At 37.7% G+C, this 13256-nt stretch overlaps 1 protein-coding gene across 4 annotated transcripts; it reads right to left on the bottom strand.

Moving 5' to 3' along the window:
• On the bottom strand, nucleotides 1–11942 carry LOC122077280 (protein trichome birefringence-like 14). 4 transcript variants are annotated; one of them, XM_042643171.1, is made up of 6 exons: nucleotides 11756–11942; nucleotides 11069–11242; nucleotides 7302–7616; nucleotides 4873–5166; nucleotides 1515–1710; nucleotides 1–1319 (listed from the first exon to the last, which is right to left on the bottom strand). In XM_042643171.1, the coding sequence occupies exons 3-6, from the start codon at nucleotides 7456–7458 to the stop codon at nucleotides 491–493; spliced, it is 1476 nt and encodes a 491-aa protein (XP_042499105.1). In that variant the 5' UTR covers nucleotides 7459–7616; nucleotides 11069–11242; nucleotides 11756–11942; the 3' UTR covers nucleotides 1–490. The 4 variants fall into 4 exon arrangements, with proteins under 4 accessions (XP_042499105.1, XP_042499104.1, XP_042499107.1 ...); XM_042643170.1 differs by lacking the exon at nucleotides 11756–11942 and adding an exon at nucleotides 11588–11749; XM_042643173.1 differs by lacking the exon at nucleotides 11069–11242.
• Between the last annotated feature and the right edge of the window lie 1314 nt (nucleotides 11943–13256).

Below are 13256 nucleotides of genomic sequence, written 5' to 3'. Positions count from 1 at the left end.
TGTCATCCACAAATACTATTCAAAGAATATATTCCTTTGGTTCTTTAGCCTTTGAAATTTACCGTACAAGATGGGAGGGAGGACCCCTATGCAGAAAAAGAGAGTACATGTAAGGCAACAACCATGACAAATAGAAAACCATCAGAATGTCCTCTTCCATAAATCTTTGATGTCATGCACACAGGACAGACAGATGGCACAGTCCTTCAATACTACAAGAAGACATCTCTCCTGAGATTCTTAATTCTGTGGACTCAAAAACATCTCTGCAATTCCAAAGATATCTATTTCTGTTGTAAATGATGGAACACAACCTTACTGGACCTTGAGCGCTTCTCTGTTTCACCATTTTGATGAAGATCGATTCATATCAATAAATGGAATGAAAAAGACTAGATCTAAAATGCTGCGTCAAGTACGCCTAGTCTGTTAATAAAGAAGAGATGCTGGGCTGAATTGGTTTAGAAACCCAGTAGGTAACACTTCGAAATTACACCTGTGCAGCAAGAATTTCATTCCATGTGTCGGGAATGCCAGGTAGGCACCAATGCAGGCAATCATTAACACCGTCCATCGCTTTATTACTATACCTGGATATGTGGCCCTCATCTCTCAACTCAGAGAGAGGAGTTATATCCAGGATCTTAACCCCTGTGCCCTTCGCAGCATCCGCAACAACAGGATCACTGGGCTCATCTTGAGAAACTATACTCCCTCCAGTCAATGGAGTGGTATTATCACAGTTACCTCCAGTATTCCAATCTCCATTGCGGAAATGCCTAGGTGAGATGGTCCTAAAGAAAGCTTTAAGCTGTGGATGCTTCGGGAGCTGTGAATTTACCCACTTGATAATACTATATACTGCAAAATTCTTGGCGTTCCAAATTTCTGCACGCTTTCTATCATTGTTGGGCATGCCATTCACATACATCACCCACCGGTTAGCTCTAAGCTTCCCTCTATTCCAGTGGTGTCCTGTATTAAGAACTAAAACATTAAACCTGTCAAGGTAACGGCGCAAGAATGCCACTGGCCTGTCGAGATGCATGGCATAGTAGGTGCCTGGATCTGTGACATTTAGTGGCTCCAAGTCACACAGGCTTGCAGACCAGTAATAAAGAATGGTGGTATTAGTGCTTGGGAACCGATAAGCCCAACCATCAGGGCGAATAGCACCACGAGCTTTGACAAGACCATACTCCCATCCAACATCTTGGACTTCTGGGCTCTCTTTACCACCTGTTACCATACACATAAAAGATTGGAACTGCTGCCTTCCCAAGGAATCCCCAACAAAAGCAAGAGTCTTGTCCTGCATCCTGGAGTCCATGATCAATGTCAGAGCACTGGGAATACCATGAAAACATAAGTTTGGACCAAGAAAAAAGGGGGGGGGGGATGAATGGCATATCACAATATGCAAAATAAGTGGTTAAAGTTCTCTTCTCATAAATGAGAGTAGACCTGACTGCTGAAACTATAAAAGAATGCAAATGGAATAAAGGAGAAGCTACCTCCTCAAGAATGCTGATCCCTCAAACTCCGGCATCTCACAATTTTCTGGCTGCCACCGGAACCCTTCATAGGAAAAATCTATACGTCGGGTCAGTCGACAAGCCCACATTCCCGACAACCACTGCTTACATCCAAACCCAGAATACAATGGGCGCCTTTTATCCACAACCCAGCTGCCTTTTGCATAGTTACAAACTGTATTTGCGAAAAGAGAAAGCCCTTAATATGAATCAAATTAGGCTGTACCTAGGAGTAAAATCACTGCATTTTTTATAGCTAAAACAATCATTAACAAATCTCACAAATCAAAAGGCAAAACAAATATGATCTGTATTTTGACCAATCTAATATCAACAAGATAATTGGTTCATTAAAATCAGTAGAAAATACAAATATATTTTTTATAGATAGATGTAGTGAAAGAGAACGTAACAAGAGATATGAGAATGAGCTTAACTAAGGACAAATTTTGGGGCATTTCTCATGACAAGGCTGGAAAAGAAAAATTAAACCAATCTCAATCTTTAATATGCTTTCCCTCAAGAAGAATCCTTACCATCCTTAATAATACAGAAAGGTTCTGAAAGTTCAAAGTTCATCAAGTAAAAGGTATATATTCCAGTTTGCCACCAGAGCTGTAGATACTACCTTTTGATAGTTTATGGTATCATCACCAAAAGGTAGAGAGGAAAGGATTATCTCAAACCCTAATGCCTAAGCCAATTTTGCCTGTAGCTCAGAACCAACCACGCCATACTGATCAAACCCATAGTCCTACTGAGCTCAACAATTGGTCTGAAATACTGGTCTCAAGACCCTGCCTTGCTGAACGGATAAACATAAGAAGCACTCTGAAATCCTCAACAAACCAGACAAGTTGGTCCACCCAGCCAGTGAGTTGTACAGGAGTGGGTTCTCTGGTTGGCTCACAAAACTAAGATTAGCTTTTTCTTTTCTTTTTTTTTTTTTTTTGGGTAAAGAAACTAAGGTTAACTGGGTGGCATCTATTTGTGCCACGTGACAGGTCGATGGAGCTGAAATTTAGTGGACAGCTACATCCCAAGTTCCCTTGCTCGCATCTCAAGCCGATCTGAGCTGACCAAGTGGCAAAAGAAAGCATTAAAAAATCTGGGACTACCAAGAGGGTGCAGGGAACAACTGAGTGGTGCATGGACATACATGGGAGAGTATACCATTAAATATGAGGATAAATGATTATATTTGTATTTGGAAATCGACACATGGCTAATACTGACTGTTCTTTAGAATCCAATAGTTGGAATTGCCATATCATCCTCCTTCCACATGGCAGTATTAGGCATGCAACGTAGCCTGGGTGACCCAAACAAAGATCCCTTTGTTACGTATTTTAAATAGAAGAAACCAATAATAAGATGCCTTCCCCCATGCTTGGGCATATGGAAGGAAAAGGAGTTAAAACGTTAATATTACATACAAATATACATATATACATACATACATACATACAAAGCATAATTGTCAATAGACGTCCAAACACCCTTTGCTAGAAGGGTGCCTAGGTTCGCCTTATTTTTTGCCTCCTATAACACCTAGATTGCCAAGATGCCATGACAACTATGATACAAAGAAACCATATATAAGAATAGAATCAATTTGTAGGAATACACAGAACTGTAGAAGATACATGTATCCACACAAAACAAAAGAACTCACTTTTTTTTTTGGGAGGGGGGGAGATAAACTTTGGCCTTCAGGAACATCAGAATATTTTCATCGATTATGCGGATTTCTGATGCATGACAATTTTTCCCGTAGCTCAGAACCAACCACTCCATACTGATCAAACCCATAGTCGTACTGAGCTCAACAATTGGTCTGAAGGTCTCAAGACCCTGCCTTGCCGAACGGATAAAAATAAGAAGCACTCTGAAATCCGCAACAAACCAGACAAGTTGGTCCACCCAGCCAGTGAGTTGTACAGGAGTGGGTTCTCTGATTGGCTCACAGAACTAAGATTAGCTTCTTCTTTTTTTTGGGTAAAGAAACTAAGATTAACTGGGTGGCATCTATTTGTGCCACGTGACAGGTCAATGGAGCTGAAATTTAGTGGACAGCTGCACCCCAAGTTCCCTTGCTCGCATCTCAAGCCGATCTGAGCTGACCAAGTGGAAAAAGAAAGCATTGAAATATCTGGGACTACCAAGAGGGTGCAGGGAACAACTGAGTGGTGCATGGACATACATGGGAGAGTATACCATTAAATATGAGGATAAATGATTATATTTGTGTTTGGAAATCGACACATGGCTAATACTGACTGTTCTTTAGAATCCAATAGTTGGAATTGCCATATCATCCTCCTTCCACATGGCAGTATCAGGCGTGCAACCTAGCCTGGGTGACCCAAACAAAGATCCTTTCGTTATGTATTTTAAATAGAAGAAACCAAGAATAAGATGCCTTTCCGCTATGCTTGAGCATATGGAAGGAAAATGAGTTAAAACGTTAATATTACATACAAATATACATATATACATACATACATACAAAGCATAATTGTCAATAGATGTCTAGGCACCCTTTGCTAGAAGGGTGCCTAGGTTCGCCTTATTTTCCCCCTCCTATAACACCTAGATTGCCAAGATGCCATGGCAACTATGATTCAAAGAAACCATATATAAGAATAGAGTCAATTTGTAGGCATAAACAGAACTGTAGAAGATACATGTATCCACACAAAACAAAAGAACTCACTTTTTTTTTTTTGGATAAACTTTGGCCTTCAGGAAAATTAGAAAATTTTCATCGAATATGCGGATTTCTGATGCATGACCTAAAGATAAAAGTCGAAATCTGGAAGTACTATGATTATTTTTAGGGTAGATCATATTTAGACATATTTGAGAACAGAGGCATTCCCTTTTTATTCTAGTTTTATCAATCATCCATTTCAACATCCTCATTTCAGCACCACTTATTTCATTTATGTGTTTTCACTTCGCCACCTCTCCACCACCCATAGTTGTCAAGGTGGCTAGGCAAATCAAGGTGTTGGAGAGGGTTCAAAAATAAGATGACCAAGGCGCTCGCCTAGGTGACCAAGGTATCACCAATGCCTTGACAACTATGCCACCACCACCATGGCAGCGGCAAAGAAGAAGAAGAAAAAAACACACCGGTCTTATATTTAATTAAATGTTACTGTGGTCGGCCACCCATGAAAGCTTCCACGCTTGAGTGAGACGATTTCCTTTGTAAATTAAATTCTTGCCCTATGAGCATGAAGATTGAACAAACGGAACTGCATTTGTACAAAAAACAAAGAACCAGCACTCTTAAACAAGGAGGAAAAGTGATTAGAGCACTGCAATATACCTTTTGTCTCTGCAGAGGATGTTGCCAAATCACGAATATTTTCTATGTTTTTAGTGGAATTTGTAGTAGCTGAACTAATTGGTGTCACAGAGAAATCTTGTACCAGCGGTTCATTTCTTTTTTTGTGTGAATAATCTTGTACCAACGGTTCATTTCTTTTTTTGGGTGAATAATCTTGTACCAATGGTTCATTTCTTGTTTTCCCTGTTGCAATTGCATCTGAAAAGTTCTCCTCAAAATGCCCTGTGGGGTTTATAACTTGGGATGGTTTCATATGAGAATCCACTGGATACTCTGCAACAGCACAGAACAAATGTTAAAGATCATGAAAGAGACTATGTGGCTGCTGACACATCTCAATGTTCAAATGCAAGCAGGTTAATGAAGATTTTTCACCAACAAATCCACATACTGAAGAAAAAATGGATATTAATTCAAGATATAGTAACACTGAAGAGTAAGAAATGCATAAGAAACACATACAGAACTGATATATTCCAAGGCACAATCAACATGTGATACAGCTTTTGGTAGTCCAATCATTCTCTTATATTTGATACTTCTTCATTCACATGAAAATCAAAATTACATACTATCTGCTCAAATTTTTCTCACTTGATTTTTGCAATTAACTTCTGAATGTTGGCTCGAGTGATAAATGTGATTGGGGAAAGGTCATGCCTACTCTTATTATACAGATTATCATATTTTCCCAGATACAGAGATGATTAGGGCAAAGAATCATAGATCTCAAATAGGCCTGCAGGTAATGGGCCAATTAACATAAGACTCAGGCTTCCTAGGGAACCAATTGGACCAGATTGTATTCTGGTCTATATTCCAAATTATGAAAAACAGCAACTGAACAGAAATAAATAAAAGAGATTTTGTGACAGATCTATAACCAGAATTTAAGGGTGAGGAATAAAACAAACTCAGACAACAGAACTGAGTTGGGCTAGACTGAAACTAGATGAAATTGATAGCAGCACAAAACAGGCAAACTAGAAAACAGAATACAAGAACTGCAACCAGAAAGAAGAAAACTAACCAGTTAAGGACGTTTAATAAGTCTTAGTAGCAGCAACACACTAAAATTTGTAGAAGAAAAGGAGGTGGACGTATCATGGGAAGGAAAGAGAAGAGAAAAGAGAAGAACAGAGGAGAACCCAGAGAGAGGAACTCCAGTAACAGCTGGTCTACTCATTGAAAAGCCATAATACCAAAAACAGAAATTCTATTTCAAAAAATCTCATATGGCCAGAGATCAGGGTACATATGCTCATATAGATCACTTAATTTGACTCCTATTCTGACTGGAATTTTCCTAATCCAAATATAAAAATAGCTCATTGCAAAGAAACCCACAAAACTAAAGAGAATTTGATATTTATTAAATTTTTGGCTTAGGCTGCAGATTCTCAAGTCTCAAATGAAGAGAATATTTAGGTTTTCAAGGACAATTTACCTCTGGTTTTTCGGTTGTATTATATCCCACATGGGAAAGTAGAAATTTCTTATAATTTGGTAAAAAATCCTTAATTTGCTTCTGAAGCCAAACAATAACAATAATAATAACAGAAATAGGAAATGTTTGTTACATTGCCACATCACAACAAGATTGCCTTGAAAGCCATCTCTTAGCAAATGTAGGCTGATTTAACCAATAAATGGCCACCCTATATCAACCTTTTCTCTTTGTATTTCCAGCCATTAAAACAATCAGTCCAAAGTTGAATTCCGAATAAATTTTTGAAGCTTTGTATAGCCACAAGTAAAATGCAATTGGACAAAACACTGACTACATGATTAGTTGTTATGGACAACATCCTCCCCACAAAATTTGAGCCCAAAATAAATTGCCAACCGGCAGATATTAGGGCCATCGATGGCACCTCGCTTTATACAGGTTTTGAAGAAAACCTTGACAAATAACATTAATGATAACAATGATACTGAGATAATAACGCAGATAATATCATGCAGGCAGCAGTTTTAAAGCTTTAAAGATGATGAAAATCCCATACTTACTTTGGAATAACATATATATATATATATATTTTGTATAAAATGCAGATAGTCGAAAGTGAAAAATAGACCCTTATACATGTTTCTTCTCTATCTCTAATGAAAGTTATGATTACTAGAGTCTAAATTCCTCTCAAATTGAGAGAGCGAAAGGTTTTTTAAACATTATTTTATTTGGATTCACAAAGGGCCATAAGCAAGATTAGCACTAAGGTGGCGCATTGGCAGTGTTAGATCTCTTTTTGAAGGATTTCTGTACTAAACAAAACGAAAAACCTATATAAAACTCATCATTTCTCAATTATTTTTACCAACCCCCAACCTTTCATATGATGGTTGTATAATAGATAACAAAATGAAATTATCTAACCAGGAACATACGGATAAAGACCAAGACAAACCTGAGTATGGCATCACAAACTGATCTTGGGCTGGCAGTAACGAAGTAACAAGGGGAGTCTTTTCCCATGCCCAAAGAACAATGGTTGTGCAAATGAGAACAACAAGGATAAAAGAGAGTTTATTCCCTCTCAATCTATAAATAGTTCCTCCTTTCATCCTTACTGATGAAGAGCAAAAGATTCAATTCCTTGTCCAGGTCATAAAGTTGGAAGACACGGAATGTTCCTGCTACCATAAAAAGAGCTTTCTTTTGATCATCTCTCCATGGAGGATAGCTGGCATGACTTCATCTTTTTCTACATTGGTCCATCCAGCTGTACTCACAAAAGTCGTATAATTAAAATCAAAGCAAAGAGATAGAAGCTGCATGAATAAAAATGTAGAGGAAGTAAAGTTAGTTCAGGTGAGCTTGACAATATGCATTTGCTTTATTTCCAAATCATCATCTCAAATTATCAACAAAAAATTTGATTGGTGCAAGACAAAAGAAATAATTGTTTTTGATAGGACATTGTTCAAGCTCTGGCATGAAGAAAAGCTTTTTTTTTGTGTGTGTGTGTGTGTGTGTGGTGCATCTAGGTTGTGAAGAGCATTTCTATTTCCATTAGGTAACTAATTTGATTTAATTCCACTAAACTGTTATTGAGTTTACATGGAACGGATGACTCTCTATAGGGAACAAACTTTTAGTATCCCGAATTCAACATATAAACTGCTACCTATCTAGGTATCAATACTTGATACATTGGTATACACACAACCTCTAACCCTTCTGTCCATATGCTACCAATGTCTATCCTTTCAAGAACGTTATTCATGAAATCCCAATTAACATTATCCCCTGGTTCCTCTTATTGCAACTTGCACAGCACACTACTCAACTTTCTAGACTTCAACAACAAAACTATGTCCACCATAATCAAGATTCAATCCAAGATTTTCTCTATACTCTATCCACAACAAATGCTCCTTGTGTAAACCCATCCAACATTGCCTATAGTCTTCAAAAGGACTTAGCAATGATTTTATACATACTCCCAATGATCCAATCAAACTCAAGGGCTGAATCTCTCAGTTTTATTACACCTCCTTTCTTGGGAATGGGAATACATTGCAAACATAATCTTAATAACCCTGCTCTGTCAAAAAATTTTAAACACCCTCAGGCCTCATCAATCCTCCTTGACAATCTACTAACCAGCCTGAAGAAGGCACAGAGAAACCATACGACCTTGGAGCTTTATCACATCTTGTTCAAAAAACAGCTTCTTTCACCTACTCAACCATGAACTCTCTTTCTAGCCAGAGAGCCCTAAAGACTTAATATATCCCAAGAAAATCCCTTCACCTCTCCACATGATCTCAATTGAGATGCATAAAGATGTCTATGAGATCCCACTAAAATTATCTCTTTACCAGCTCCTCAAAATTGATCATTGTCCGTGACCATTTTCACAATCTCATCCTTCATCCTTTGAGCTTCAGCTAGTCTACTAAAATATTTAGTATTCCCGTTGCCCAACAGATCTATTTATGTCTCAAACTCTCAATTTATGTATCCAGCTAACTTCTTCATTCCCTACCACCAGCTTCAATCTGCCTCCCAATATAACAACTCTCCTCCAACTCAAGTCTCAATTAGGCCCAGTTCGTAAAAGTTCCAAGAACACCTCTGCAGCAGAACGTTCTGAAATTTCACCAAAATGGGCACCTTATAATTTAATGTTGAACATGTTATGAGAAGGGCATCCTTGAACTCAAAACTTGACCTGTGTAATAGAGGCTGGGAACGTCTGATATAGACTCCAGATCAGAATAATCCAGTAGAGGCTAGTTCAAAAAATCACAGAAAAGTGAAAACATAGCCACAAATAGGAGAACCTTATAACTCAGAAAGAGTCAGCAGAGCAACCCAAAATTCCAGTCAAAAGGTCTATTCTGTCAGTAGAATAAGCATGTAGAATCTGAAGAACTTCTGATAACAAAAAGGCAGATATTGAGAAATGCTAATACTACTAGGAATAACAGTAGCAGATCTAGAACTGTAGTAATCAACCAGAAATTTAAGAAAGCAGTTACAGAATTTCAGAGAACAATGATGTTTCAAATTTGAGCCAAAACAGTAGAGAAGAATCTCTTATCTCTTACAAGAAAACTAGAGTGAAACCAGGACGATGCAGGGACTGAACAACTCGTAGAACTGACCTGCGATTCTGGAATTAAAGAGATAGAAAGATAAATGGATGACACAGGCCAGGAATCCACCTGAGCCTTCACTTGGAATTCTTCAAACATGCCTAAATCCACTCAAGCATAGCACTGGATCCACAGCACAACAGTTGCAGAGAACTGAGAATTAATTAATCAAACCATGGGGAAGGCCTTATGCCTTTACACATATTATAAATTTTGTAAAACCAAAACGTGATTGATTTAGGAAAGACCAAGATCAATCCAGATTCCAGAACTGAAAAGCAAAATAGACTCAAACTCGTGCAATCGACCAGCGAGGAACAGAAGTCCTACTCCACCTAGGGCTCTAAGAACCCAAGCCAAATTGGACTGAAAAGCTAACAATACTTAATCCAGCCTTAACAATATCAATTGATGACAACCAGATGATAAAATAAAACTACTAACACAACCCCACAATAGAACTGGAATTCCTATTAAAACTAAGAATCTGAAACTGCAAACTACTTCAGCCTCTTCTTGCTCTTGTAATTAGCATCTGCACCAATGTCATTCTACTGATGTTCTCAGAACATTGCCAAGTTGAGCCTAATTACCTTAATTATTTAACATTGAACATATAATAAGAAGGCCGTCATTGAACTCCAAAAATTGTAACCCTCCCTTCGCTATTCACATTCACTGATAAAATCTTAAAATCGCTCGTAATACTTGTAACCCTCCCTCCTCTATGTTTATCACTCCAGAAAGTAATAACATTCAAATGGCATACAAGATACAAGGGATCGTCCCATGACTGAATAATTTCATTCAATTCTAACCATGGTCATGCCATTTTAATGTTATTACATTTAAAATGAAACCAATTCATTTGGCTAGCACAAGGAGGATCCCTTGTGTTAGACCAAGTGAAATTCACATCAGATAAAAAAGTCCCTCAATTCATATTCTACGATAAAGTCCCTCACATTACTAGTAATATTCCCTCCTCCATGTTTCTCATCAAAGAGTTAAACTACGTCAAAATCACCCCCAAGACACCGGGTGCGATCCCATATAATTGATAAATACCATTCAATTCAAACCATAAGTCACCCCACATTCTTAGACTGTGAGGACCATCTACCAACGTCAAACCTCCGAATAAAATTACTGTCCACAGTTTTCAGTCCGGTTGTAGTGTATACCCCAAAAAACTCCTCTAACTGTCCAAAGCATCTTGAGTCAAGATAACTAATAGATCTCCAAAAGCACCAACTTATGGGATAAGATACTACATTACTACTATTACTTATCTTTCTGTATAGGGGAGCAGCTTAGGAACATAAGCCAAACATATAAAGCCTCTGATGATGAGAAAACGGAGAGTGATTCCAGTTCAAATGATATGAAAATAAAAGCTCCAACCAAGGAATAGTAAATTGAAATTAGAGCATCAAGGTGGAATTCATGATTGCTGGCATTGATCAGATCCATGCCACTGCCCCATTAAGTTGGGATAAGGCTGAGTTGTTGTTGTTGTTGTTGTTGCTTATGATATATAAAGTAGATTAGATAACATTATGAAATTTACCAGGCCACATTGCATCGATGCACTGGAAAGCTATCTCGTCACATTTGATTGATTCCCTAGACATCTGTTGCATTCATTGTTTCTCAGATTGTTTTGGATGTGAAGATTGTCTTAGAACAGCAATTCTTCATGGAGAATTTTCTCTATGATCTTGCTGATATGGTGGAGAGGTCCCTGTAAAGAAGAGATTTTAGATGGATACATGGAAATTTTGGAATGACACCAAAATTTATAATTGGATCAGCAACAACATTACAACACTAAAAGCCCTAGATCTTCCACAAGCAACCAAAAACAAATCAAATGCAACGGGAATGAAGAGCCTATTAAAATGGGGGGAAAATCCGAGTTATGATAATAGCAAGAATTGCAGTCCATTTATCACATCTATAGACAGAGACTATACCCCAAAAGCAAATTATGCATAGAAAAATACATGCAAGTAAGGAAAAATAAGATCAAAACAGTACTTTTGAAAGAAAAAGAAAAAAATCTAACTCTGTATTCTCTCAAACTTACATAATCAAAAACGAAGATTATACGTGAGTGAAGAAAGTACAGAAGTACATGACTTTCGATTTGAAGTTCTCACAGAAAAAAAGAATCAAGTTGCAGGTGCCGGAATCCGTCTACAGAGCCCGAAAGAACAAGAGAGAGAGAGAGAGAGAGAGAGAGAGAGGACTTTACCGTAGTGCGAAGAGCTTGTGTTGCGAGAAAGGGAGAACGGACGTAGGACCGTAGCTTGCCTAGAATATAGAGTGCCGCAGATTAACATACGGAAATGGCTTCAAACTGTTAATACTTAATAGGTTTTTGCACCGCACGGAGAAGGGATATCTTCAAAAACTCTTCTACGGCGGAATTGTTAGAGATTGCTCCTTGAGAATAAAGGATATTAATTATTATAGTAAAATAATTATCGCCATTAACGCAATACGCGTACGCCGTACGGTGACTGGAGCCGGATCTACTTTGACCGCAAGGCTTCTTTCACCACGGTTTCCTTTTCTTTATTAATTTCCTCTCTCTCTATCTCTCTCCGCCGGTTTTAGCGGAGTGCTTTGTAACTCCCTGTCTTTTAGGACAGTGGTTGGGCCACCTGTGACTAAACTTAAATGCCACCTTATCAACATTGTAAATGTTTTTTTTTTTTTTGGTAAACACATTTGAGGCCATTTGTATAAGTTATGGTGTAGACAACTTTAACGTGTGGGAGCATCTTTAGTATACGACGGCAGCATGCATGGTCTTCTTGCGTCCACTTGTGTCTTGCAACCCGTTTGATAATGTTTCTATTATTTCTATTTCAAAAAACGACAGAAACATAAATTTTCATTTCTATAAATAAAATAAACATAATTGAATGTGTTTGATAAGTCATGTTTCTGGAAGTCGGTAGTAACCAGTAAAAGAATGGTCACGAGTCGTTTCCAAAAACAGTTAAACAAGTTCTACTTATTTCACTGTGGGTCGTTTTTTGAACCATAAATATGTAGAAATTTCAATTTCAATTTCTGAAAACAAATATAATGTAACAATTTTATCAAACGTTTTTTTTTGTTTCTTGAAACGTTATCAAACGGGCCCTTGGTGTAAATAACACCAAATTGATAAGATTTTTTCTCCCATAAAATAAATTCCTACTAGGTTGGAGGGTGGTTGCATCCAAATAAAGAAGGAGAAATGATGGCCTTGCATTTTGTGAAATGTGAAAATCTCAATCCTAGTATATGCTCTCATTGGCTCCTAGTCTTGTGTAGGGGCTATGCAATTTGATAATGATCCCCCACCTATAAAAGACAAAGGGAAGAACTCTTTTTCGGAACATGACCTATGTTGATGCTCCTATGTGTATATCTTTCTCCTCCCTCTGTGAAAAGAGTCATTCGAGACTTGTTTGGGGGGAGGAGAGATAGACACGTAGGCTGTACTTCCGACAAAAATAAGGGAAAATGCTCTTTGAGGCTGAGGTGTACTAATGCCTTCTTACAATGGATTATTATATTAAATATTTTTTTGAAATAAAAAATAATTTAAAAAATTATTGTGAGAGGATGTAGAAGAGTTGAGTTTGTTGATTCTCAAAGTACGAAATTATCAAATGAATACATCAGTTTGGCATGTCCAATAACTCATGTATGGTATTTAAAACGTCTTCCTAATTATATCACAAATCTTTTATATAAAC

Source organism: Macadamia integrifolia, chromosome 4 (genome assembly GCF_013358625.1).
Source record: "Macadamia integrifolia cultivar HAES 741 chromosome 4, SCU_Mint_v3, whole genome shotgun sequence".
Lineage (NCBI taxonomy): Eukaryota > Viridiplantae > Streptophyta > Magnoliopsida > Proteales > Proteaceae > Macadamia > Macadamia integrifolia.
The sequence above is the reverse complement of the archived record's forward strand: the minus strand, read 5'-3'. Positions and strand labels throughout refer to the sequence as shown.

Bases quoted from the DNA above. Each gene is read 5' to 3' on its own strand.
- LOC122077280 (XM_042643171.1), bottom strand. From the start codon at position 7,458: ATGAAAGGAGGAACTATTTATAGATTGAGAGGGAATAAACTCTCTTTT. The intron at 5,167-7,301 runs GTTTGTCTTGGT...GTGCTGTTGCAG, and splicing joins GTTTGTGATGCCATACTCAG to AGTATCCAGTGGATTCTCAT. The intron at 1,320-1,514 runs GTAGCTTCTCCT...CATGGACTCCAG, and splicing joins GGATCAGCATTCTTGAGGAG to GATGCAGGACAAGACTCTTG.